Genomic DNA, 27,232 nt, shown 5'->3' with positions numbered 1-27,232 from the left:
GGCTGGAAAAGTGGACGCGATGATTGTGAATCACTATAAATAATTAAAGTTTATTTCCTTTTCTTTTTTTAGCCCTGAAAAAAGGTTATAAATTTACATCCGACTCAGTTCTGAAAACTGAGCAAATGTCTGTACCACTTTAAACCAGACGTGTCTCAATAACGCTCTTAGCTGCATTTGAAGAAGCACTATTTTAAATTTGATGTTTAGTTCAAAGTTTATTCAACTATTGAAGCATATTGAATGCTCAATGTTCTTGACAATGGTTTCACCGATTTGGATGCTCTTGGGCTCATCCTGAAAACGTTTTAGGTTAATTTATAACTGTTAAATGTGCTATATATTGATTAGATGTTCAGATCAAAAGTTATTTGTATAGAAATGTTTATTTTATATGACAATTCCAGAACCGGACCACAATGAAGCTGAAGCCGGCCCAGACCAACTAACCAGATTGGCAAAAAAAAATTAAGCGCACTTTCTCGGTTTGAATAGTATCCGAGATTTGTTAGCTGTTTTTGTATCAGCGCGCAACGATAATTAGCGTTTCTAGTCCCATTACTAAATATAGTGTTTATTCTTAAACTTACTGTAACCATTACAATTCAGTTATCATTATCTCACTAAAGAATGGTATCACTCTAGTATTTGCGAAGTTGTTATTCGAAGCCACCAATGCCAATGTATGTGGGTAGGCTTACACTAGATCAAAACTCGATTATTAAATAAAATTCACACTAATGCTGTTGCAGAAGGGCTTAAAAGTGTTAGGCGGTGTGGTAGTTATGAGAAGCTCCTTCCAGCATTAGGATCCCTTCAATTTTTGAAATGCCCATCATTAAAAGGACAAAAAAGGAATATACAATCGATTTTTACATAGATTTCAGCTGCCTAAACAAAATTTGCATAAAAGATCCATTCTCAATCTTATTGTTTTGATAGGAAATTGTACTATATTTTCATAATATGTGAATATGCTACTTCCGTTTAACGATATTTAAAATAACCAAAATTATAACAAAAAATAATAATCTAGTTTATACACAAATTTTTTTGATTGAGATTTTCATCACTTTGTCTATTAATTTGACCTATTTTAGTATTATACTTTTTTAGTATTACCCTACAAATTCTTATTGTACAGTATACACTCTTAAATGATTCTACCTGTACATAGGTCGGATTTAGTTAAAGCTACGTTGAAACTACTCAAAATGCCCCTAAAGTGTACAAACTCAAACTTTGGGTAAAAATTTCAACCAATTTTGGCTACTTGCTACCGATAATTGAATTATTCTCTATGACAAATAACGCACTTTTAAGTTCCTACTACCAATTTTTGGTTGAAAAACTACTCAAAATCTGAGTTTGTACACTTTAAGGGCATTTTGAGTAGTTTCAACCTAGCTTTAACTAAATCCGACCAATTTACAGGTAAAATCATTTAAGAGTGTACATATACGTTGCCAAGCAGACACACATACCGCAGGCGACAACTTTCAAATTTTATACCAAAGGACTTCAATTTAAAAATTAAATAAAATTTTATAACATGTAAATAAACCTTACCTTAAATAATTTATTCGATAATTACTGTACATGGCTGCATTCTTGAAATTTTAGTTGTTGATATTGCACGTCTGTCTGTTGTCTGTCATCAATATTGTTGGACCCCCGATCCAGTCAAATAGATTATCTTTGCAAATCAGCCTCTCTTCTCTTTTTTTTTTATTTAACAGGTATACTCTCGCGCTTTCTCTTTTGCTCCATAAGTTTTATGTTTCGCCTTCTCTTTCCTTGCTCGATCACTCTCCGCTTCAATGCTGATGCGAAGCATTGCTTTGGTCATCAGACTGATTCACTGTTGCTGCTGTTGCTGTTATTGCTACAGTATGCTGGCTGGCATGGCTGGAGTATTTCGAACACAACGAATGCTGATCGTCTGCTTGCACACACAAGCGCACACGGTTTGTTTCGCGATGTGAACGAATGAACATAAAATAAGAAAAAAAGCTGTATGTATGAAGCAGCTTGAAAGAAAAAAAAAGAATAGAAGGAACGAATTGTTTTCCCACGGCACACGATTCGCTGGTCAGCGGAGCCCTGCTGCAAGCTTCGCGGGCAGCTACAAAAAGAAGAATACTGCAATGAAAAAACCGGTGACTTCAGCAGTATGTTGCTGCGAGGTATAAATTTGTATTAAACGCACGAATTAATTTAATTAAATGAATTTTGCATATTCCCCAACTTCTCCTTTTCACCTCTACATAACGTGTCAGCATGCAGATGCTCATTCATTCTACGTAATAAGCCGAATTTATATTTTGTCGGGTGGATGCGACTATCGGTAAATATTTAACTTGTTAGTGTCACTTGCAGAAATAGAACGGATTGCCTCTATAGCCAATAAATATAAGGTATTAATAGTGATGATCGTTCGACTCCAGAGACGTTTGTTTATATGCATGTCATATAACCGTAGCTGGTATTGGAGGCTGACTATCCCTACTGCTAGCATTTCACCTTTACTGGTGAAGCTTGCACTGTAGTATGAGGGAAAACGACGAAAACCGTAATAGCGTTTCAATACATTAAATCAATGGGTTGGAAATTTCAGCTAAAATTCAATACCAAACAACGCTGCTTTTGCATAGTTTCAGTCATATCATAATTACTGTGTTTCAAAGCAACTTTTGGTCAGAGTGAAACGGGTAAGTGTTTTTATAAAATGTAGTAAGGCCATTGCAAATAATTTCAAAGTTTTTGTCATCCCCCCTTGGAAATTGGCTTGAAAAATCGGGGGGCGAAAAAATAATTTGCAGGGTATGAGTTAATTTTTTCTTACATAAAATCAATTGTCTGTGGGTTCTACAGCCTGAAAAACTCGAAAAATGAGTGTACGAATTGAGTTAATGCTTCTGGCACGAAACAAAAATGGAAATTCGAACAACGAAATTTCCGAAAATCGGCCGAAAAATTTTTCTTTCGTTTTTGTCTTTTTTCGTAGATTTTTGCATGGAAAATAACGTATATTTTAAAAGCAAGAAAAGATTTGGTTTTCACGTTTAAACTTTAAATAAAAATGCCTAAAATCAATTTTTTTTGCTTGATTAAAAAAATCTCTGTTTTTTTCGCCCCCCCTTCAGTGGACCAACACCGGAAGGACAAAAACTTTATAAAATATTTGTAATGGCCTAATGAATGATCTGTGTATCAGAACAGAGCTTTTTAATTAATTAAACATATGAACAAATCAACAAGAGCATTTCTTTGTACAACGTAATGTTAACTCAAATCATTGTGGTTCTTTATTATAGCCATTGCACATGGATTAGTTCGTGTCATGTGTAGCAAATTGCAACATCATACAATCCATCGATTTTTGTACCTTGAATATTGAAGATAACTTACGCGAACTGATATAAAAATATCTATTTTTAATGCTGATCAAAAATTATTGTAAATCTTTTCCGTATAACTATGCTTTTGCTTGCCGCTGTTCGAACCACTCAAAACATTCAACTAAACGTTGAGTTTTTGTGGTGAAAATAAAAAGTAACGCATTAACTATCGAATTAATTAGCTTAGTGGCGTATGAATGATATGTTATAGCCTATACTTATCTGATATAGTTTTATGTTGGCTTAGGTACAACAGAAAAAAGTCCAACATCCTATAACTTATTCACATTTCGATATATAATAATGTGTGTTTTCTAGGTGCCAAAATTTTGACTGTTGCAAAAGTCGAGAGATAATCTCTTTTTATGACCTCTAGTAGCAGCAGCCGTATGCGTCGCCTGGCTTAAACCTACGTGGAACGGAAATCTGAATATGCCGGCTGCAAAGAAAAACATCTGGTGCTCATTTTCCAATTATCAGTATTTTTCAGCGAAAAAATATCTCGACACGCGTTTGTGTCTTTGCTGGCTGGTATTTTTGTGTGCCTTTTCCTCGTCCATTCAAACCGCATCGCTTTATAAGTTATTGAGATATGATCATTCGCGTCAAACAGACCGGGTCGAAAGAAGGGGAGCACTTTCTAGTCCGGTTGGATTCTATTCAATGATTCATCATTTCTGTTTTTGAAACTGGATTCAATTGAAGAAAAGTAAGGCATATTCCAATCCATCTGATAGTGAATGCATCCCTTACCTACAAAGGCCTATTCAATCATATTGCATATGTGCTTTTTTCTAGAAGAACACGTCTTTTTCATTTATGGAAACAAAGTGAAAATTCAATGTATTGCGTAAAGAACGCACCTTTAGAAAGCGTATCTACGAAAGGGAGCAAACTCATATTGCTGTTATTGCTTTCCATACGAATACCTTCCAATAGAAGGACAAAATCTAAAGAGTATTTATTACCAGTTTTTGCTCATCGTGTTATTCGCACTTCTATTACTATTTTGTACCACAAGCAATAACATTGTGCACACACTCACTTCTAGAGTTCTTTGGGCTATAGAGCCCGCGGACAACTGATTTTACTTCAAAAGTTTTCTAAAATTAAAAAAAGAAGAAAACTTATCCAATTTAATTCTACTATGTATATTTTATTCACGACAGATACGTATTTCGCCTACGAAAACAGACACTGAGGAAGCCTGCAAGTCGTAGGTAAAATACGTATCTGTCGTGAATAAAATATACATAGTAGAATTAAATTGGATAAGTTTTCTTCTTTTTTAATTTTAGATCTCGTATTCTACTAAAACGCTCCAAAAGCTTCAATCAAAACTTACGTCCAACCAATTTTTTGCCCCTTACTTTTTAAATAATTAGTAATGCCATAACTGTTAGCCAAATCAAGGAATCTTATCTCACCCATTAGATAAATTTATTTTGTCAGGATTAGAAAAATAGTAAGCCAAATAAACACTACTCTGTAGAAAGGATTTGAGCTCACAACTCCCTATTTTTCAGCCAGGTTCAGTTTTCCAACTGGATTGTCGATATTTGAAATGTCAAATTGTGCTCATTTATCTTAAGCGATGATTGAGAATATATTTGTACGGAGGGGTAAACGGGGTCAAATATTTCACAGTTTGACCGTTATATTTCTGGGTAATTCATTTTTCAATCTATACAGCTGCATTTACTGCTTTAGGAAGAGTAAATCAACCATTATACAATTGAACATTCGATGAAATAATAGTCCATATGGATTAATTAATTTCTTCACAGTAATGGTAAAAAAAAGTAAAGCCTTGGGTTTTAGGATGCTTTACCGGTTTTACAGGTATTACTGTGCTATTTTTCAATACCGAAATACCGGTTTTTACGCGATCAAAAACCGGTATTTTCGGTGTTTTTTACATGGTAAATTTAATGAAAAAATAACTCAAGAAGCTTCCATTGCCGTTAAGATTGTTAACGTATAGGGCGAATGCAATTCAAAGATTCGAGCTCAATTATATAATTTTAACAAACGGCAAATATTTATCTAAATATCTTTGATAGTGACTTTAACAAAAATACAATTAAGAAAATTGCGCAACAGTAAAAATGTGCGATTCACATTGTAGCTCTTCAGAAAATCTTCAGTGAAAAATTACGGAGTGCTTTAAAAAATGTCATAGGAAGAGGAGTTCGTTTATAGACCCGTTGTTGTCAATCCTCAACGGATAGACAGGATGACTGTTTTCAGAAACCACCATCAAAGATTTCATCGCTGCGAGCGTAGACTGACTTGTAAGAACCATTCATACTGCGAACTGTGAAACGAGCTATGTTATACAGTTTTTTCCGACCATGTTCAGTTCCTGATCAATTTTTTATCCTCCGCCTTAAAATGCGTGTCTTAAAATTTACTAATGCTCTATGTCACTCAAGATAATTCGAAAAACCAGTAAATATTTCAGTTACCAGGCACACGTATCACAGATGTTTCAGCATGAACAGGGCTTTAATAAAATTAGTAAGAAAATAAGCTGTCAATCTGGACCACAAGACCATATATTTTGGTATTACTAAAATTGTATGCAGTTTCCCAGTACAGTCTGTCTCGTTTTAGAGTTGACACGATAAACACTCTTTCCGTACTTATTTCTTTTTAAGAGAGCTAGTCACTTAGCTGTTCCAAAAAATTGAGTACCACTGACTAATGAAAACATTTTCTACAAATTTTACAATTTTTAAATTTATTTTGCAAGTATTGGCTTTTACCGGTTTTACCGGTATTGAATTTATCAATACCGAAAGACCGATTTTCGAAATACCCCCTTGGTATTGGCATCTCTACTTGGGTTTAAACATACATCTTTTTTAAGACTTAATCCTTCTTTATCGACAGACTTCACATACCGATTTTGGAGTACAGGATAGTTACGGGGCTAGTGCAACAATCCTACTGACTCTATCTAGCAGCACCGCCTATCCACAGTAATGACAAGATTAGTAAAATTGGTCTAGCGTTGCAAAGAAAATCGAATGGCTTTGTTTGCGGACACACATTGTCGAAATTTCGTAGGTATATATGATATTATTCTGCATACTAAATTTAAAAATTCACGTTGGGAAAGAAAAGTTATAGCCTCCCAGCCGCTCTCATTAATGTCAAACCACTTGATGCTCACTATTATCGTAGTATGTACGTTACTCACTTTCTAGCTGAACGGTCAGTAGAGAAATTAAAGCAGTTCGAAGAAGCAATGAATTATTTTCTTGTTGGAAAACATGCCAAATGGAGAGACAAATGCAACGGAAATATCAATTTATAATTCGGTCACTAACATTTATTACCATCGCAAAAACGCATGCTCAATGTGAGTTTCCTGCGTGGTGTGGCTCAGAATGAATATAGGGAATCAGAATTCGGTAATTAATTTATACGAACGGCGTACTATGCTTTGTATGAAAATGTGTTTGCAGCTCACTCACGGTATAGTAGCGGTATAGGTAATCATAAATTGCGTATTACATGTTTGATAATATTGATTACTAATCGAAGTAATCTCGTTGAAATGTTAGAAATATAAAACTCATGCTGTGGTACATGTGGTATGTGTATTTAAAATTTACAAAATATAAAGCCTTCTGTGATCGACATTACCAAATATCTACCTACAGCAGGAGTACAAGTACAGCACTCGTTTGTTAATTGTTCGAATGAAGGAATGCAACTAGCGAATTTTGTTTTTTAATTGCACGATGGTTTCAATATTTAGTGTAAACGTGATGCGTTATCGCAGTAAAGAACTCTTCACGTGCACTCACACGTGCGCTAGATTTTGGGAAAAACATATAAATCTTTTCAATCAAACATGTACCCATATGATATGCTATTATTCAAATTACAAAAAATAGGAATCCAATCAGATCTGCTCAAATGGATCGAGTCCTATTTGACCAGGGAATCAAAATATCATTGTTCATACGCAGAAATAATCGACAAAAACGAAGAGCGATAAACCAATTATTCTCTGCCTATAAAACAAACATACATAGCAACCAAAATGTATCACGATAACAAAATATTAGGACATAGGAATGTCCCTTAACACCAGTGAGAATGATAGCTTTCGGTGAGAATATATTTTGATACACACTCGCTCTCACAAACGCTTGTTGTTGGGGATGCAGGTATTCGCTATGTGCGCGAAACGGTGCTGCCACCTTCCCAAGTTTGTTATATTTGTGAAGTCTGTGCACAGGTTTGTTAAAGAGTGAAAAGGATAAACAAAACTTTGCACCAAATCTTCACAAACTTTCCATATGGCAGTTCCTTGAGAGTACAAGAGATCGATTTGTGCTTACATAGCGAATACAATAAAATATATCTTTGTCGCAAGTCGGCTGGTTAAAGACAATACTTTATCCGCAACTTGATTAAGGGGGGCAAACAGCAAAAACCTTACGAAAAAAACCAGCTTGCTTTGATCGACAGTCTGGCGTACAAAAGTTACCAACGTTACCTTGGTAACTACCAAACACTGCCGCTGCCGACACAGCGTGACATGATAAGGATTGCTTTTGTTGCGTACAATACGTGTTGCATACAGCATTTTGTCTTTTTCGCATGCAACAACATCGTTGTCATGAAACATATGTATCCACGATAAACAGCTACGATAACTTGTCTTTGTCCTAATTTCCATGCAATAGTGACAAACTTTCATCATACATTGTCGCAATGTTTTGAAGTAGGGACAATATCTTTGTCTCTTGTGCGGTCGTGATTTTTGATCCCCTGTATTTGACTAACCGTCAGCAAATAGTCAAATTTGAAGGAAAAAAGTCAAATCCTCTAAAAGTAGCCTGTGGAGCTCCCAAGGTTCACATTTAGGCCTTCTTTTGTTTATTTTATTTGTGAACGATATCTCTTTCTTGCTGAGAAATGTTTTAATATATGCCGATGATATGAAGCTCTTTTTAGAAATAAACAAGGAGGACGTCAGAGTATTCCAGCTCGAAATACAGGTTTTCTATATTTGGTGTAACAAAAGTCTTCTTCAACTTAACACTCAAAAATGTAGATTAATAGCCTTTAGTAGGAAAAGAAACATGCCAAACATTAAAATTTCTCTAGGAAATATTTCGGAAGAAAATTGTGAAAAAATCAGAGATTTAGTAGTTATATTAAACTCAAAACTAATATTTATTGAACACTATAACCCATTTATCAACATAGCTAACAGTATGCTAGGATTTATAAAAAGATTTAGTTACGACTTCCATGACCCATACAAAGTAAGAAAGTTTAGCAAAATGTGTAAAAATTTGTTTTTAATATATCTACATAATGCAGAGAGAAAGTTTTTGTTCGGCAACGCTGCATTGTAGTCTGCGTTGTCCTGGAGGAGGAAAGGAAACCATGGAAATTCTTTCAAGAGAAAAGAGTAACCACTCAAGGGTCTACGTCATTTTTATTACCACAAAATTACCTAAAATAGCCGTAATTTTTTTATCTTAGAATATTTTTGTACCGAATTCCTGAATTTTGGCGAAAATCTTTTCTATTTTTATAATTCCGACCGATTGTGACTATATATGACATGGTCCCGGAGTTATTCCGGTGTTCTTTGGAGGACTGAGACATGTTTTTAAGAAAATGTTATGGAATGTTTGAAATGTATGTATATATGAAACCTGTTGATTTTTTTTAAACAAATCATCGACTGTGGTCATATCAGTTACTTTGCTGAAGTTAGGAACCATGGTTCGCACCATCGGGGGGACACTATAAATCCGTAACCGGTTCCCGTGAAAGGACATTCAACAGCATATAAAAAATTTTTACCACAAAATAGCGATTGGCGATTGTTTCATGTCTCTCAATGGCTATATGGCCGAATCTTGGTACTGGACAAGTTCCTTCGAAATCCGTTTCGTGCTTGAAACTTTCCAACATTTCCAACATTTGACAATATTTTCAATACAAGCCATGTCACAATCCCTCAAGGAACACCGGAATAACTCCGGGACCATGTGACATGTATCCACGCTCTGCAGGATTTAAGAAAATAGAAAAAAAAATCAGGCAAATTCCAAAGTCTGGTGAAAAAATATTAAGATATAGGAAATTACGTCCATTTTTGTTAATTTTGCGGTTATAAAAGATATGTAGACCTTAGAAGGGTTAATAATGAATTGATTCAAAATCAATCGTTTTGAATTTCGATAAAGTGATTGTTCGCAGCACTGACTATGAGAATCGGTGTTGGTAGTAACTTGACAGCGCTAAAGTTTAATATAAAGGTAAAAAATAATGGGCGTTTCACCACCGGGGTCAATTCCCTATTTGAGCATTGTGCCATAAAACATCTAAACGAAGAAATTATAGTAATATTTATAGTGTCAGTCATAGTCTGTTGTGAAAGGAATATACAATATCTCTCTTAGTTAGTGAAACTAGTGCAGGTATTATTTATATGTCAACGGTTAGTACTACAATCCTTTTAACTCTAACCGTCTCTGCCTAAAGGAGATTCGGACATACTATAACTGGCTTGTTAGAGAGACCAGTGTTGCACCTTGAGGCGAACTGGGAGGCCATTAATACTACTAAATGTTGAAAAACTCGACTCAAGACTTCGAATATTGAACGAACAGCAAATGGCTCAAATTGCTCCAAAAGAGACGAAAAATTCATGGATGGCAAGGAGATAGTTAGTCCAAAGATTATAAAATGAGGCAAAATCAAGATAAGAATGAAAGGAAGACCATTCGTGCAAGATGATGACGAAACGGACGTGCAAACACAGGAACGAGCAGCAAACTTTGAAAGATTCTCGAGAAGAAAGGAAAAGAACAGATCGTGCAGTTTTTCTGCTTTTGCAGCCTGTTGTTTTTTGTTCTGTTCCCATGATTGAATACATTTCTTCGAGGGGGCTTATTTTTGTTTGCCTGCCCCGCTCTCTTGCGTTATCCACTATCAGTGGGAAGACGACGGTCGGTCGGCATACATTCATTGGCTCCACTGTGCTGCTGAACGGTGCAAATGGCTCCAGCTGGAGCCACGCTCGGATACCAACAAGAAGTAGAAAATCTGGTAGAACCGGAACACGGCAAGGGTTCAGCAAGCAAAAGACTACTGACCAGACTTATTTCTTGTGCGTGGAACCTTCAGCTTGCTTTATGGGCTGCATTTGTTGCAACAACTGCAAAACACGTTCTTGACCATCGTGTACATGTGTGTTGTATTCATTCAGATGGTTTGTTTATGGGAAATTCGAATAGCTTTCGAACTGATAGGCAATTATCTTCATCCAATTTTCGTTATAATTATAACATTCTGAGAAAACGAAATTTGCCGCTTTATTGAAAAAAAATCTAATAGATGAAAACTCTTTTTGCATCGATTGTTTTTATAGTAAACATAAGCACCAAAACTCGCGGGATGGATTTGGCTGGCTGATTTTCTTTTTATTTTTTTGCATTTTATTTGACCACCAATCGATCATCTTTCGAAGCTGACGAACATAGGGCAACAAGGCAGTATGCTGACACGGTGGAGCCAGTCGGTCGGCTTTCTTGTGCAAAAGAAAGTCCCTTTTTCTGTACGACTGTAAGCCTGCTATTGGCGTCCGTCTTGTTGACGCTGATAACTGTGAAACTATAAAAGATGCTTACAAGCTGGGCTGCCTGTTGCTGCTACCTGAAGGACAGTAGGGAATCATATGAAGACGGTTGCACGTTTCTTTTGATAAAGATGTGTGCTGATAGAACTGTCGCCGACGTCGGCAAACGTACGTCAATGGCTGCGATGTCACTTTTTAGTGGTACTGGCAGGAATGATGTTTAATGATAAAAACTGACTATCATTTCCGATGGTATTAATTAAAACTGGTTTTGTTTTTTTTTTTCATATCAATTCCAAATTTAAGTGTGACAAATATGTAAAGTAATTCACAAATTTTCTATTCTTAAATACATTCAAAAACTAAAGTTTATCATACAACCACTGGACAAATGATAGTATGGGTTCACTGTTGGAATCTGTTGGTTACTAATAATGCCGATTGCTTGCAAAAATATTCCAATTTTAGTATAAGTCCAGTCGAAGCTTTGCAAAAATATGAAAAATAATATTTTCATTTTAAACGTAACATTTTTAATGTGCTTTAAGGAATTAATTGTCAAAAGCATATGGTTATCAATTCCATAAAAAAACATTTTTCGTAAACTTTTACGTAAAGTACCGATTATTCTCGTTAGATTCGAATGGTTAGGTCAATTTGCTGATGAATGCAAAATGGAAAAAAAGAAAATTGTTTTCGCAAATATAACTGATAGGAAAATGATCCGCAGCAAAACAACTATTATTGCCGCCGAAACCTAACGCGATATAAAACTGTTATTTTTCAGGACAATGGAATCCGCAGCGACTGTGTTGCCGTAGATTGTACATACTTTTGACCTACCAAACACTAAACCGGCTGTCGCTGCTACGGCTGTGCTGTCTTATATCTTTAGTTGAATTAATTACTATAATGAGATTTTGTCTTGACACGTCTTCTGTTGTTTCGAATGTTGACAATTTTATAAAGAAACATCAAATTATCTCATGGGAACAAGTAGCTGGCTGAAAGTTCCTCGTTTTATCGCAGAAATCAGCCTCCATAATCTGGCCACTAATAGCGCTCAGGTCTGTTCATATAGTTTATATTCTTTCGAGATATAGCTTATTTTATTTTTTTCTTGGAAACAGCTTCCCAATTAAGTCTGTTGTATAAGTAGTCTGGCATTTGTTGGGTGTTAAGGGCACAAGTCAAGTACATCATCTTGTCTTTGCTTTGTGTGGTACTACATATACATGACCGTATGATGATGCCGGGGTCCGGTAATCCACGTTTTTGATAACTGTGCTTCTTATTCTCAATCCTATAAACTGTAGCTTTTTATAGGTCTGCTTCTGGGAGATACACTATGGTAACATTAAAAATATGACCTCTCTAATCGGAACAATCCACTTGATTCATTTTCAGATCGAAGGCTCGGGACTGTTTGAGCTCAAGCTAAAACACTTCACAAACGAAAGAGGGGTGGATAACGATGGTGCTTGCTGTTCAGGACGATCGGACTCAAATGGCAACTGTATCGGTGCGTGCAAAACTCGATTTCGTGCGTGTTTGAAACACTATCAAGCCAAAATTGATACATCGTCGCCATGCACGTTTGGAGATTTCACAACCCCTGCGTTAGAAGGAAACTCGCTGAATTTGACCCAAAAAAGCAAACAAGAAGGATTTGAAAATCCGATCCGCTTTCCGTTTGAGTTTGGGTGGCCGGTAAGTAACTAAACATAATCAATATTTTCTACGCGGATTACATGGCAAAAGGTTATAAAATAATTCTTTGAGATGTATATTAATAGCCGTGACCTGCGTGCAAACACGCGAAACTGACATTTATATACATACCTACTTGGATTTGCTTATGTTTGCTGAAATGACCTAACCTCTTTCGTTATATGGTCAATAAAATTGGATTAAGTGATGCTATCATATAATAGAAACACACGTGCCTGTGTACTCGTATCCAAAAGCACTTTCGGGGTTGCACCAAGAACACATTGTTAAAAGAGGTCATACCGGACAACTGTATTGGTGAGTTAACAACACTGTCATAATGAGTATTAAGCCTGCTGTAAACTTCACGCGCGGCGAATACTTCATTTCAACACTAAGGCATTTTCGAAATGTGTCGTCCTATATGTAAAATGAAATTGGGATTAAGCCATATGCAGAAAATTTATGTGTGCACGGCAGTTTTCTTTTTCTCATTTACTATGCAAGCAGCCGTTTGCGTCGCAACAAGGAAACATCTGCTGTTCAGGTTTTCCTTCATAACAAATTAAAAAAAAAGCCTGACGCGCAGGTCCCTTTTTTGAATGTATGTACGTTGTATTGGACCTGTGTATGAGGAACATAATAAGTAGTTCTTTTCAGCATGTACAATAAGCGTTGAATATTAGTTTGGTTTCTGATGATATGTTACGGCTAAAACATTGATTGATTTTGTAAAGCTTAGCAGTGACTGTGTAGACTTTAATAGAGATTTGCGGCTTTAACTACTGAACTTCCACAATTCAACCAGTTAATGTGTTGTGAAAAACAATATTTTTCAAGCTGCATATGCTAAACTTTAACAAGCGAGGAATACTGCAACATAAAAATGGAACCCTACATTCATGCCTTCCCTTAAAACTCGTTTTAAAAGCCAGCTGTGCTGTTAGTTTTATTCCTGCCCGGCGCGTTCCTATTTTTTCATAAATGTGGAGGGCATGCGGGTAACTTTTGTAACGCCTGAAACGCTACGCTAACGGTTGCTTTAGTGTGGTAATATGCACACACACATACATATTCGTGTAGCTAATAATTTGTCCGAATGAGCAAGGGTAATTTACGGCTGTTAATATCATGCGTAGAACACACAATAATTGTGTAACGACTTTTCTTCAACACATACATTAACAAGGGTGCCTCCATTGATGATTTTGCTAGCCAATGTGTTCCGACATATTGTTGTTTTGCTTTTTTTCTTTTAGATTTCCACTCAACTTGTGTTATTGTTATGTTATACAAACACTATACACATGTAGCCACGCGCCACCGAACGTGTAGTTGCATTGTTTTATTAGAAGGAATCAATCCGTCCTTTCATTATTAGAAATCCGGCATACGTGTAACCTTCAGATGATTCTCTCTCCATCTGTTTCGACTCAAAATTGCAATGTACTATCTTTTTATAACGCCGTCTGAACCTCCAACAGAGCCAGATACTGTTACATCAAATGAAATGATATTCTTCCCTAGGGTGCGGAGTCAGACAGCCATATGAGATTCTGTGGAATGAATCAAGCCAGAACCGTTTTATACTTGCTATTTTTGCACCAACCGTCTGGGATTCACTGGAAAGTGTGTCGCAAGATTGAATTAAAATTTAAGCTGTTAACAATAGGCAAATCTTCAAATTTTTGACGTAGGACTAGGTCTTACGAAAAATCTATACACGAAACACGGGGTCATTTCATAAAATCTACGCGAAAAGGGGTCAGGTTTTAAACGTTAATAACTCAACGATTTCCTGGTCGATTTTCAATATTTTTACACCGGTCGATCGAAAAATCTTTTGCGCATTTATCCAAAGGTAAAAAAGATCGTATTTAGCTAGTCACTATCGAAATAAACTTAATTATCAAGGACTGGTAAAAATTAACCAACCAACCAACTATGCAAGCCAGCTTTTGCTTTGCCGGATCGTGACGAAAGATTTTATTAAAAAGGGACAATCTCCTCATCCAACATATCAGAATTTCTTTTTTTTTTCGATTTAAGCTAGTCCATTGTGATGTCCTGCAAGTAAACAATTTTGTTAAACGTAAGATCACCCCGTTTTCTTCAACTAATTTTATCTTTTATGAATTGAACTTAGTCCAAATTGATGTTCTGAAAGTGAACTGTTATAGAAAAGTGACTGATCACCCTCTACTTTTGCCTGATTGCATCCATATACTGCAAGAACTTATTCCAAACTGATGTTTTGCATGAAAAAAGAGCTGACGAGATATTCGTACATATTGCGTAACGCAGCAATTCTCAAGGCGAGGAAAGATTAGCGACTGTCATACTCGAAAATAAGTTTTGGGAGCTTAATTCGCTGCTTTGCATCAGTTAGTTAAGTTGCTTGCAATTCTTTACATACAGTCAGTGCACAATCAAGGGTCATTTTAGCCTTTTCTCCAGATTAATGCGTGAATATTATACGAAATGATTGTTAAAATTGTTACTCATAAGTAGCACTAATAATTTGATTAATCATTAGGTGATATTTAAACGCTAATCAGCAGCTAAAGCTAAAATGACCCACAATTGTGTATGACCCATGATTAACTGTAGTTTTAATCGTATTACTGTCAAGTATGAAAATAACTGAAAAGTAGAGTGTCGAGGTGCAGAGGACGTTAGGCAATTGATGATATTGTAACTAGTTGTCCACATGTTGGTTGAAAGGCAATTATATTTCAAATCAATCTATCACAATGTTGGTGCTGTTAACATATTAACGTAGAAATTGACAAATGATAACCCAGAGTAATTAATATTTTTTCCCGTTTAATCGTAGTTGTAAGCAAACTCCTTAAGCAAGTTAACTTTGTCAACTGCAAACAATATTACAATTATTACAATACAGTAAATTATAAATTTGCGCGAGAAACTGCTGATAATTTCAAAATGTCAAGTATTGTCGAATTGTACCTACATTCGTAGTTCTACGTGAATTTCTCGTTCGTGTCCATAGGCACAGAGCTCCATTTTTTTTCTTACATTCAATCTTCAATCATCCATTTAGTTTTTTCCATAATACCGTACTGAAAGCATGTATAATAGTAATAAAACCGTTGTCCCCAATATGTACGGTTATTGATTTAGCAACCGTTTTATGCAGAGTTTTTTTTGCTTGGTAAACAATCTGCATTTGCGTGCAAGCTACAATAACCCATATCCTTTGCGATATCCATACTAACTTCATCCGAATTGAATTTCTTTTGCTTCAACAATGGCTACTGAATTAGACGAGCACATCATCATCTTTGCATGTCTGTGCAAATGAAACGTATAGTTGTTACATAGACTCATACCGATTATCGATTTGAACAAAACCTTATCATTATCAAAAGTTAAAAGTTGTTGAAGTTAGTTATTGAAGTGAAGGGGGTTACAAAATTTTTTGGGCGGTAATAGTGGACAGAAGGATTCTCTTATGTTCATTAATATTAATATTATAAAATTATTACTATCTTACTATCTTTTGCAAATTATTTTGATCAGTGTAAATTTTTTTTCATCAAAGTGGTGTCATGAAATGTCAATACGAGGTTCATTCGCAAAAATGATTGTGAACCGCTGTCGTCTAGTTCTTATAAAAGCTAAATGCATAAATTTTAAATACTTGAATTAAAATTGTTACAATACCTGAAATTTTTAAAATTTAGAAAATTGACTACTAAAATTTACTGAGCATAACTCCTTACTAGTCCACTTTCTCTCCTATCAATAAGTCTCTTGCATCGAAAGTCAAATTTACTTGTCGGAATGTGTACTGATCTTAAAATGGCGACTAATTTACCTTGCTTTTATTCATCGTTACGATCTTCTCTAGAAGTTAGCAATTTTATCATTTGATAACTTTGATATCTGCATTTTTCGAAAAAAATCTTCATTTATTTTTTTTTTGTTTTAGCTTACACTTCCGCTCAAAAGAATCAATTTAACCATTTAGCGAAGAGGTCTTTTTCTCGGGCATACCTGCCCTTCGAATAGCACCTTCTAATGCTATGTTGAACGGCAAATTCGATCATCTACAGATGTACAGCAATTCGATGTAACAAGTATTCCAATTTTCTTAAGATATTGTTGACTTGTTTGGAAAATTGTAAAACCGTATTTTTATATGTATTTGGCGCTTAGATTGCTTCCTTCTGAGTTATTGTGGTCCGAAAAATCACCAGTTTTGTGTTTTGTCTATTTTTACTTAAGACTTGTTTTTGAAAGTTCATAACTTTTGAACAACTTTAAGATTCCCATTTCAAGGGTTTGATTTCAAAAAAAAAATATTAACTAAGCATTGGTGTTTTTTATAATTGCAAGAATATAAAAGTCGTTTATTCCATGGTTCGAGGATCAAAGAGGCCTCTTTTTGATAGTTTTTCTAGGGGCTACTAGTTTTTTACATTTCACATTTTTGGCTATTTTTGAAATGTTAGCTAGAAGAGAAAACATTTTTAGACCTTTAGGTCACAACGCAGAGCTATAGGTTATTTCCAAACCTTGTCTCAACTTGCTTGTTCGAAGTTTTAGTTATAGCAGCCAATGGTGTATTTATGTGACCGATTTCAATTATCACAAGCGTTGAATATTGCACATTCCCTCGTCGGACATCTCAGTTGTATTTCCGAATGCAACGAAGTAAAAAGCGCGTTTGTTTAGCCGAAGTTAATTGTGGTCTTGATTTCGACATAAACAAACCGAAATGTTTATTTGTTTCAAGAACTGTACTATACTTGTTGTTTTGTGCTTTTCACTGCACTTTTGTTTACCAAACAAACCTGCTTATAAGCACATCAAATGAACCCAAGTGTGTGAACAAGATTTAGCGTTTGTGCGTGGCACTTGTCCGAACATTACTCTTTACGTTTATCTTTATCTCGCTGTCATTTGCAAGAAATTAGCAGCTGTACTTATTTTTCATTAATCCTTCAATGGCCATTTAAGCTGGAGTACACACAAGTTTTTTCCCAAAGATATTATTATGCATTTTTGACGTTTCGCAAGACAAACAAAGATAAATTCTTTCGCTATCAGTAAGTGAACTTCACATAAGAAAATCTTAGTGTACGTCACTAGCTTTGCAAAAGATGCGAATATTTTTGAACTTATCTCATGTGCATACATTTTTTTCGAAATTTTTGAGAGTTTCAATAAACCTTAGATAACGGATGCCGAAAGTTCAATTAAATGATCGTCATGTATGGATCCGCAAAGTGGTACTGACAAAGCACGTTACTGTTTTTCGAGGGTTTAATTCTAACTGTGTATCTAGCTGCGAGGTTGGAATCTGAGCCACGTAAAGTGGTCGTTGAAAAGGCGCGCGCTAGCGCTATCGAGTAACGATTGAAGTGTCTATTCTTTCGATACTGCTTCAACTTCCTCTTAGCTTCATAAACAGCCCGAACAGTGAGGAACAATGATCTGTTTAAACGTGCGCTCTTTTGAATTACACATATTGGAAAAGTTGCTCCGTGCACGTACTTTCAATCATCCGGCCGAAATAGTGTGCCTGTTGGTTGAATTTAGTGAAACAAAAAAGAGAAATCGGAAAAGGCAAGTATGTTGTTATTTATTGCTATTTACCGCTTTTGGTTCCACAATTTATGTTTATGGATGTTAAATGTAGCTAAGTATAAGCCTTTCTGAGCAATACGTTAGCATTTTGCAATTGTCAAATAATTTTTATGTGAAAGAAAAATTAAATATGTACTACTTAAACCTTTTGTTATCTAAGTACCAATATATTATAAACTTTTAACCGATTACATCGATAGGATAATATACTGGCTGCACATATATACATTTCACTTACTTTGACTTTCACCAGATGACCAGATAATTGATTTGGCAAATGCCAGGAGCTGGTAATAGTTTCCGTATTATTCATTTTCTCAGCAGATTTTAAGAATCTATCTTCTTCAAGCCTTTCTTCGACAGTTTGCTCATAAATGCTTTTTCGGTCTTTGGTATGAGGTTTTCCGGTTTTTGCCGTTAGTTTATGTATATTTATGTGTCAGATTTGAACTTCTTCATAACCAAGACAAATTGAATTGATCTCAATCATCAATTTTTTCATAAAGGTATTAGTAATTTAATTAAGCTATTTAGAAAAGTGTGTGTAACTGGAATGCTAATGCAATCTAATTCTTCAAGAATTATAAATTGCAAACAAAATACTAAGTAACCTTTCAAAAGTATGGCTCACACAGCAACGGAATAAATAAGTTAGAGATTCGAAAACTTCACTTCAATCAAACATTGCAGCTCTAAGATATACCATTGGCAATCGCGTGGGTAATGCTTCATAGAGATCGCTAACGAAGAACACACCTATGGTGAAAACCTGTATGAGAGGCTGAAAATCAACCCCCGCATGACACCAATACGGCTAATTCGTTGCCGTATACTGAGAAGGTGTAATTGAAACTGAAATACTCAATAATGTATAGTCGATTAAATGAATCCTCAACGAGCATCAAAAGTTTCACTTTATAGAGAAATGATGATGTCATTGACGTACTTTTGGCTGCTAAAATCGTTTATTAATTTTATCTACTAACGTATCTTTTTATTTATCTCAATCTTACTCGTTTCAGGGAACATTTACACTGATTGTTGAAGCCTGGCTTGATACCAACGAAACGACAGCGAGATCGCCTGGTAAGTTTGTTAAAGCTCAATAACTCCGAATGTCTAATTAAGTGATTAAGGAATTGGATAATAGCCAATCGGTTAGATTTTTTCTCGTATCTTTTACCCCCAGATACGAATATTTAATCTCAATAACGAAATTTATGTCTTCAAATGTTTAGATTTAGCTCGCTGGGAACGCTTAATCCCGTCGGACTCGACCTATCGCTCAAGCTGAACATAAGACCGTACGTTCGTTCTGTTTCAAACGAATTCGCTTCCTTTCTGGTCGTTCCAAATCGAAATGATTTTTGTAGCATAAGGATTCTCCATTTCCCTCGTATCGGCCAAACAGCAATGCAAACAATAGCAACGAATAAAGCGAATTGCATAAAAGTGTTTCCTATTGTGGTATCGTTGACAAAAGAGATTCCATTTCAAATAGAAAATGTCGTTTTAATCCCTTTTCTTCCGCTTCATTCTTCAACACGGGACACGTTTACCTTCTTTATATTATTCGCTCCGGATATCAAACCATGCTCGACTAGCAACGTTTTCGAGGGGCATAACAACGGTTCACGGCACTGCTGGCTGGTAACACAGATGATGATATCTGGTCTGTTCCCGCCAGTCAGTAATGGTAACCCACATCTATACATCTATGTAGTAGGAAGACGGCAGTCCCCGGTTAACAAAAAATGCACACGTGACAGAGCACACACAAGGGATGCCTCCACTTGAAACGAAGCAAAATCGTTTTCGTTTCGTTGCAGTTGCTGTGAAATTTCCGGTCTGTAGTTATTATTTTCTTCATTCTATATTACCGTGCTCAGTATAAAAAAAGCAAGAACACTAATATTCCTGAGCAGTCAGTCTTTTACTTCACCTAATTGTTCATTCATTTTTACATATACTTGAAAATGTACCAAACCAATTCTCATAAGGGATTGCGATGGTTAACTGTTTTTTTAATTGTCTTCATAGAAAGTATGAAATAATATTTCAGAAGATCACACCGAACGCACGATGGATTCAAAGTTTGCCAAAAGAAATCCTACACCGTCTGGTAACATTTGGTATTGTTCTATTCACTTCCGTTTTCAAGTTATCCATCAAATACACCCTACAAAAGAAAACTAAATCTCGGTATAAACACATACTTCGCTGTGCTTCCCCACGACAACTATTCCCTATAACCGGTAATCAAGGGAACATCCTCACCGGTTTGCTATTGTAACGTGTGGTTGACGGGTGTTTTCGAGAGACAGTAGATGTTACATTAAACACATGGCTCCGTAGTGTCACTTGAAAAAGGAAAGGGTATGAATACAAGCTTTTAAGTACTGAGGATATCCGAGCTGCACGGGTGGGCGAAATAATCACTTCCACCTTGCTTCCAGTTTACGTTCTTTTTTTGTTCATATTATGTTTTCTGCTAGATGTGTTAGTTTATCTGAAAAAAAGCCTTTTTTTTGTTAAAATTTTTTTTTTTAATTTTTTGTAGAGAATTTGCCATTCAAAAGTATAGCTAGTAGTCCATTTGTCGTGCGAGTGCTTGGAAGATGCGTTCAAAATGTCTTGATAGATGGTAACCTGAAAATTTCATCGGTTCTTTATATTTGAGCTACTGGTAGGAGAACAATCAAGGAAAGCGATAACCATTGTTGATACTTTCAATATACACTTCATTCAATTCACTGCATATAAAATTAGTTTTTAGTATTGAAAAATCTCTCTATACCATCGAAAAACAAGTTGAACGAAAGAAGCGAGTTAAGATTGATACTTCACCGCATTCCTACTAATATTTTGTTTTTCTTTTTATCGAATTCGCCAAACGGTTGGATGTATCGTATAGCGCACAAAATCTTACCGCATACTTGTATAAACCGGCAGACGAGATTTTCCTACATAATATGCCGTGTTAAAGTCAATATTACTTCGACTCACTCATCAACCAATCGTTGGTTCCCTCCCTGTGTGTTAGGAATGCTTGTTACCGTCTACGGGCGCACTCGACGACTCGCAGATGGTTTTTCGTATTTTCTTCTTCACCCCATTGAATCTTCTTGGCGTAATCTAAAAGTGACAGGGTACCGCTGATGGTGTGGAGGCAACCAAGATTCCGATTTAGCAAATAAAATATTGTAAATATACTCGAAAAGTTCTTGTCCCGCCTGTTTTGCACTGGCCTCTAAATGCCTTCATAGGACGAATAAATCTTTCACATTCAAATCTTTGCGCGAAAATCCGCAGACGAAGAAGCTAAATCTCTTAAAGGTATATGCAGAACCGCCTCGAAAAGCGATGCATGTTAAGAGTAAGGTTATCCCTGCCACGACATTCCATCCATACCATCGAGAAACAAGAGAAATCCGCCAAATACACTCATAGCGCTCCAATCGTTTAGCCCCTCTAAAGTCCTCTCTCGTTAGTGTTGGTCGGTGCCGGTTTAACAGCTTTGTCTTACTCAACGATGGAAAAGCTACAATTTCGCGTCAAAAGTCAGCCCTTTAATTTGGCTGGAACAAGTTGGTGCGAACGAATCAGTTAGTTTGTGTATGAATATTTGTAGGTATGATCGATTTTTCCTCACATAATTGACCGATTTGATCGCTCGTGATGTAGAGCTGTTGATAACTCATAAATAGTATTAATTAGATTGAACTTTGAATTCAAAATTCAAAGTTTAAAATAATGTCAGCTGTCTTACAGCTATCGTGCTATTTTCAGTACACGAATACGGTCGCCCTAGTTTCGATAATTTACTGTGCCCAACTTTACTGTCTTCAAACGAGTTGTATAAGACTGTGTAAGAAAGGCATTTCTTTACTATTAGGTGATTTGAAGTGGTTTTTCCTGAAGTACCTGCAACATTCAGCGATAGTAGCAAAACCTTACATGTTTTCTGCATACTTCTGTCACAGTGCATAAAGTAACATTCGTTGTGCTGACTGTGTGATTTCTCATTGATCGCTGAAATTAAATTTAAGTGTACGTCCTCCGATTTGGCTGTTATTCTTTTAGCTTTGACACTTGGAATAGCGACACGGCCACCTCAAATTAATATTTTGACTACATAATCTTATGGGTGCTAAGCAGATGGGTCCACAATGTGAGCCTGTACTGTAAACTGGATTTCAAGTCTTTAACTACTTTAATAACTTTAAATGAACTGTTCGGCCAAAGCAAAGTTTTAGGATGATTTGACATATCATACCGTACAGCATAGAACCTGGTAATCGTTTTCATTTCAAACAGATTTCCACCCAAAATCCGCAGCGCTTAAACGTAAACCAATAGCAATAAAATCGACTAGATAAGAGAGGGCGAAGTTCCAATGAATTTATCGTCAACCTTGGGCTTAAACGTCTTTCAAAGTCTTCTTTATCGACAGACTTCGCAGCGACAGAACAATTACGGGACTAGTGTAACAATCCTATCTAGCAGCACCGCCTAGCCGAGATTGAAACATACGACAACTGGCTTGTTATACACATTTTCATACATAACTTTTGCACTGAACGAACCTTAGCACTCTAAAAATATTCCCAAGAGGTTCAAATTATCAGATGGTTTACGAAAATTTCGACAGTAATGGCTGACATTTAGATTATCGGAAACTCCGTACCCGCAAAATTCCCGAGTCTTGCAATTGCAATTGAAAGCAGTTTGGCATGGAATAAAGCAGTCTTAATAGAATAGAATAGAGCAGTCTTAATAGAATAAAGGTCATTCGAAATCAAGTAACTTAAGCATGGGTTAATTCTCCGGACCCTAGTTCAAAATCTCACCTTTACGAAGAGTATGTATACTGTTCAGTAGAGCATAATGAGTCCTTGTCAGAGATAATTATAATTGGTACGGTACGCTTGTTTCATAAAAGTTTTACTAACTATTCTGAATATTCAGCGGTTACTGATACATTTTAGTTCTTTTTTTACATGAGACAAACATAAGCAAAGCAAAGCCTAGGTTCTACATTTCGGATTTCAAAATCCCATATTTCCGGTTTATGGACAAGTTTATTGGAAGCCTCCATATCATAAACGTTTATTTCTTTCCTAATCCAAGCCCGGAATGGATTTCAAAGGACCTGTCAAGAAGCTGGAACTCGCTGTATGATCTTGTAAAGATATAAGATGATCGCCAATCGGTTTTCTGTCCAGTGCTGCATTGGATAAAGTGGGAAAAATGTTATGTAAACTGAACGGTGGTGCAATCGGAAACGCACTCGACGCAAGATTGCAAGTTATGGGTTTAAATTCCACCTGGACCAATTATTTCAATTATTTTTCACAGTTTGCATATCATTTTTCCCAGTTCATCGAATGCTCGTTTCTCACAAAAAACACATTTATTCCCTCATAAGAAAATACATCTATGAGGCTATATTATCCTTCAAACAAGATTAATAACGTGGGTAAGACGAACAGGTTAAGAAGAACATCAAATATAATACAGAGAACTTATGATTTATAAAACCTAAATACAGTTTACTTCAATTCAACAGGGTGTTTAAAAGCAGCTAGTGAAATATTTAACAAAAAATGTTTTTCAATGTGTATTTTGAGTATTAAAAATGGTCCAAAAAAGTGAACTGTTTAGTACTGCGGGTGAAACGGACAATCTGTGGGGGTAAGATGGAGTGGACAGGTATTGTAAATCGCCCCAACTGAGAGCATATTACTATTTTTGACCCTTAACAAATTGAATACGTAAAATATGGTGGTGTAGCGTGCAAAAAGAGAAGTGGGCAGTCCACTCCCTCCCATCAGGGGCTGTTAATCGAAAATTGTTTGGCAGTGGTAATATGAACAAGCATTCCAAAAGCTAGTTCATGCCCGGCCGCTGCTAATTTGTTTGAAGTCCACGTTTGCCGGTTAAATTATCATTTATATGCATGAGATATTACTAAGAAGCAAAATCAACCATTTTATTATAATATGTTTACTGACCGTCTTACCCACACTAGCAGTTGTCCATTTCACCCCATCATTATACATTTTTCTAAAGCGTTCACAATTTTTTATATGCAAATAAAGTTACCTATTTTTTCAATGCAGACGTTACATGAAAAGCTATTAAATTGAAATACTTCATATTATAGGTAACATTTTAGAATTAAACCATTCAAAAAACTTAATTTCGATGGCAAAAAAGTTTCATCCAAACGCAAAATCACTTCCAATTTTCAGTTTTTCTGTACTTTATCAAAATTTCAAAGTTCTAAATGATGATGGAATCGTTTACGCATCATGAGATAGCAAAATGGTTGGATGGCATCAAAACATTTGCGAATTTTAATGCTTAATTGGTAGAATCAACCACCTGTCCGTCTTACCCACCCTGTTCGTCTTACCCACAGTTCCCCTAAATCGGTTTGGTCATCTCTGAGAAACATAGGCGAATGTGAGACCTAATCAAAACACATTTTTAAGCATAACTAACTGTTGAACTGCTTTTTCCATTCTAATGGAACTTTGTATGAAACTGGTCGGGGATATCCAAATACCAAGTGGACAGCAAAAAGCCCATTTTCATTCCCCCATCCACCTCCGTGGACAACCGTGGATATTAACTCAACTCCCACTCCCCCGCTCCAGTTTGTCCGCGTGGTTTGTACCATGTCATTATGCAAATGCTTCCGTAGAGATTTGTCGTTGCCGAAAGTTAGAACAACCGCAGGATTTACTAATCGGAACTACCGACAAAGCCCCCCAGTTGGCCTCGAGGCTTACCATTGCTCTAACAAGCCAGTCGTCGTTGGTTCGAATCGCGATCTAAAGGTTGTTGGATCGTAACCACGGGCATGCGATGGCGCTAGGTTTATTGATTAAAAGTTATTATGGTGGTGAGCGTCTTAGAAAAAAGAAACTGCAAGTCACCGCATGCGTTTCACTCCTCGACAATGTTGCCAGCAGATTTATCTGTCAGATGGACGTTTTTTCTGAAATAGCGCCCTTCGTTAAGTCGACTGTCAAACACCGTTCGTTAAAGTATGGATAGTTTACCTCTGATCGTAGCACTAGTTGGCTGTGAAGTCTGTCAAACAAAAAAGCAGAAGGCCAAATTCCATCGGAATGTAGCGCCAACACTTTGCTTTCCTTTTTACTCTTTTTGTCTACCGATAAATGTCATTGAATGAAAAATTATGAATAAAAGTTAAGAAATAGACATTTATAAATAAAGTTGTGGTACAGTAAAGTAATTTCGTTTATTATTATTATGTAGAGCAACTGTAAATGACTTTGTAATCTCAGGTTTCAACCAATACCGCTGTTGAAATCTCCAATAAGGACGCACGTGTTGCATACTACTAAGCCTCTCTCTGGTCGAAAAATGTCCGGCTGCTTATACTTTCCTACCTAAGTGAATGTAATTATGCAGAAATTTCTATTGCCTTATAAGTGTATTTAGAGAAGTGAAATAGCGAATTGACAGCTTACGCTTTTCTTTCACAAATATACCAAAAAACGAAGTTCAGTCTACGGTTAATACATGAATGATTTTCTAGCTTATTGCACCAATGACTTCAGAATTACTACAAGTACGGAGATAGGAGCACCATTGAAACATTTTTACCGAACCATGATATTGGCGCGTGTATGCATATTGCTGCAAATATACCGACATATATTGTCTTTTCGTTGTGTTCTTCTTTTGCTCAGCAACTGTTGCTTCGCTGATCCCAATAATAACTCGTTATATGTTGAGAAGCGGTGCCCACTAACTGGTTGACTGGCTAGTGTGGCTGGAGTTCTGGCGGATACCGGTACTCTAGAAATGTACGCTTGCCAAAGCATAAAAAACGAACTGCAAGCAATCTGCAGGTGTTTTATTTCTGGATGTGAGCAACTCCCTCTCTCTCTCTCTCTTTCTCTACCTACCTTCCTCCCTCCCAACCTTCTTCCCTGCCACCCTCCGATGAGACGGTTCGTCGTCGTTGTCGTTGTGGTCGTCGCTCGCTCTCCTTCCATTCATTCACATAGCACAGGTTGCTGTATTTCGTCTGCTATATTGCTACAGTCACTACACGTTGCGCTCCAACAAGCATGTTTCAAGCCTACAGGTACATTCGGTAAAGGTACTAATCAGGGTCCATTGCTACTGGCCAAAAACCTGTTTTTGCTCACCTATCAGAGCAGTTGGGCATTTTTTGAGTGTCAAGAAATATTCCGTCTCTTTTAAGTAGTAAAAACTCCTGTATTGAAAAAAATATTGTGAGAAATAAAGTGCGGATTGCAAAAAAATAAAATAAAAATAAAATACATGCCAATTACAGCGTACAATAATGAAAGCTAAATATTTAATTTGTACGACATTCACCTGGATTGCATTGAATTGAAATAAAGGCAAATTATTATCGCTTGCCGAACGACTGCAACGAAACTAAATAATGTTAGTTCTAACAGAAATAAGACGATTTTTTTTCATCGTTTGATTCACTGATCGGCCAGCATCGGACTATTATTCATTAGTTGCTTGCTTTGAACTTATGATTGCGTCGGCCGCGAGGTCGGCCGGTCTTCTTTTCTAGACTCATTAACTGAATGGCCGAAACTCGGGAGAAATAATTTGAGTAAAACACAAAGTTGGAAATTCATTTTCACATAATGTATTTCCTTTGTATTTTTTACAATTCATTTTCTTGCCATTTCTTCATTACTTCCCTACGTTGCCAACGCCTTCTGCCCATCTTTTCGTGTATCAAACGATATCTGGGTTAAATCAATATTTGTAAGCAACCGTAAGAAGAAGGAAGTGAAATACGATTGATTATCCCTCCCGTTTCTCGCTCTCGATCACCACTTGCTTTTCCGTGGTT

The 27,232-nt window shown here is 36.2% G+C and overlaps 1 protein-coding gene across 1 annotated transcript in view; it reads left to right on the top strand.

The window, feature by feature from the left end:
* The window catches only part of LOC128738343 (neurogenic locus protein delta), a 51,236-nt gene that overhangs the window by 5,785 nt on the left and 18,219 nt on the right, over window positions 1-27,232 (top strand). Inside the window, exons 2-3 of the mRNA XM_053833395.1 lie at window positions 12,430-12,732; window positions 19,371-19,434. Of these exons, the coding sequence (XP_053689370.1) occupies window positions 12,430-12,732; window positions 19,371-19,434 (367 nt within the window). The remainder of the gene's footprint in view (window positions 1-12,429; window positions 12,733-19,370; window positions 19,435-27,232) is intronic.

The sequence above is a fragment of the Sabethes cyaneus genome, chromosome 2 (genome assembly GCF_943734655.1).
Source record: "Sabethes cyaneus chromosome 2, idSabCyanKW18_F2, whole genome shotgun sequence".
Classification (NCBI taxonomy): domain Eukaryota; kingdom Metazoa; phylum Arthropoda; class Insecta; order Diptera; family Culicidae; genus Sabethes; species Sabethes cyaneus.
The sequence above is the reverse complement of the archived record's forward strand: the minus strand, read 5'-3'. Positions and strand labels throughout refer to the sequence as shown.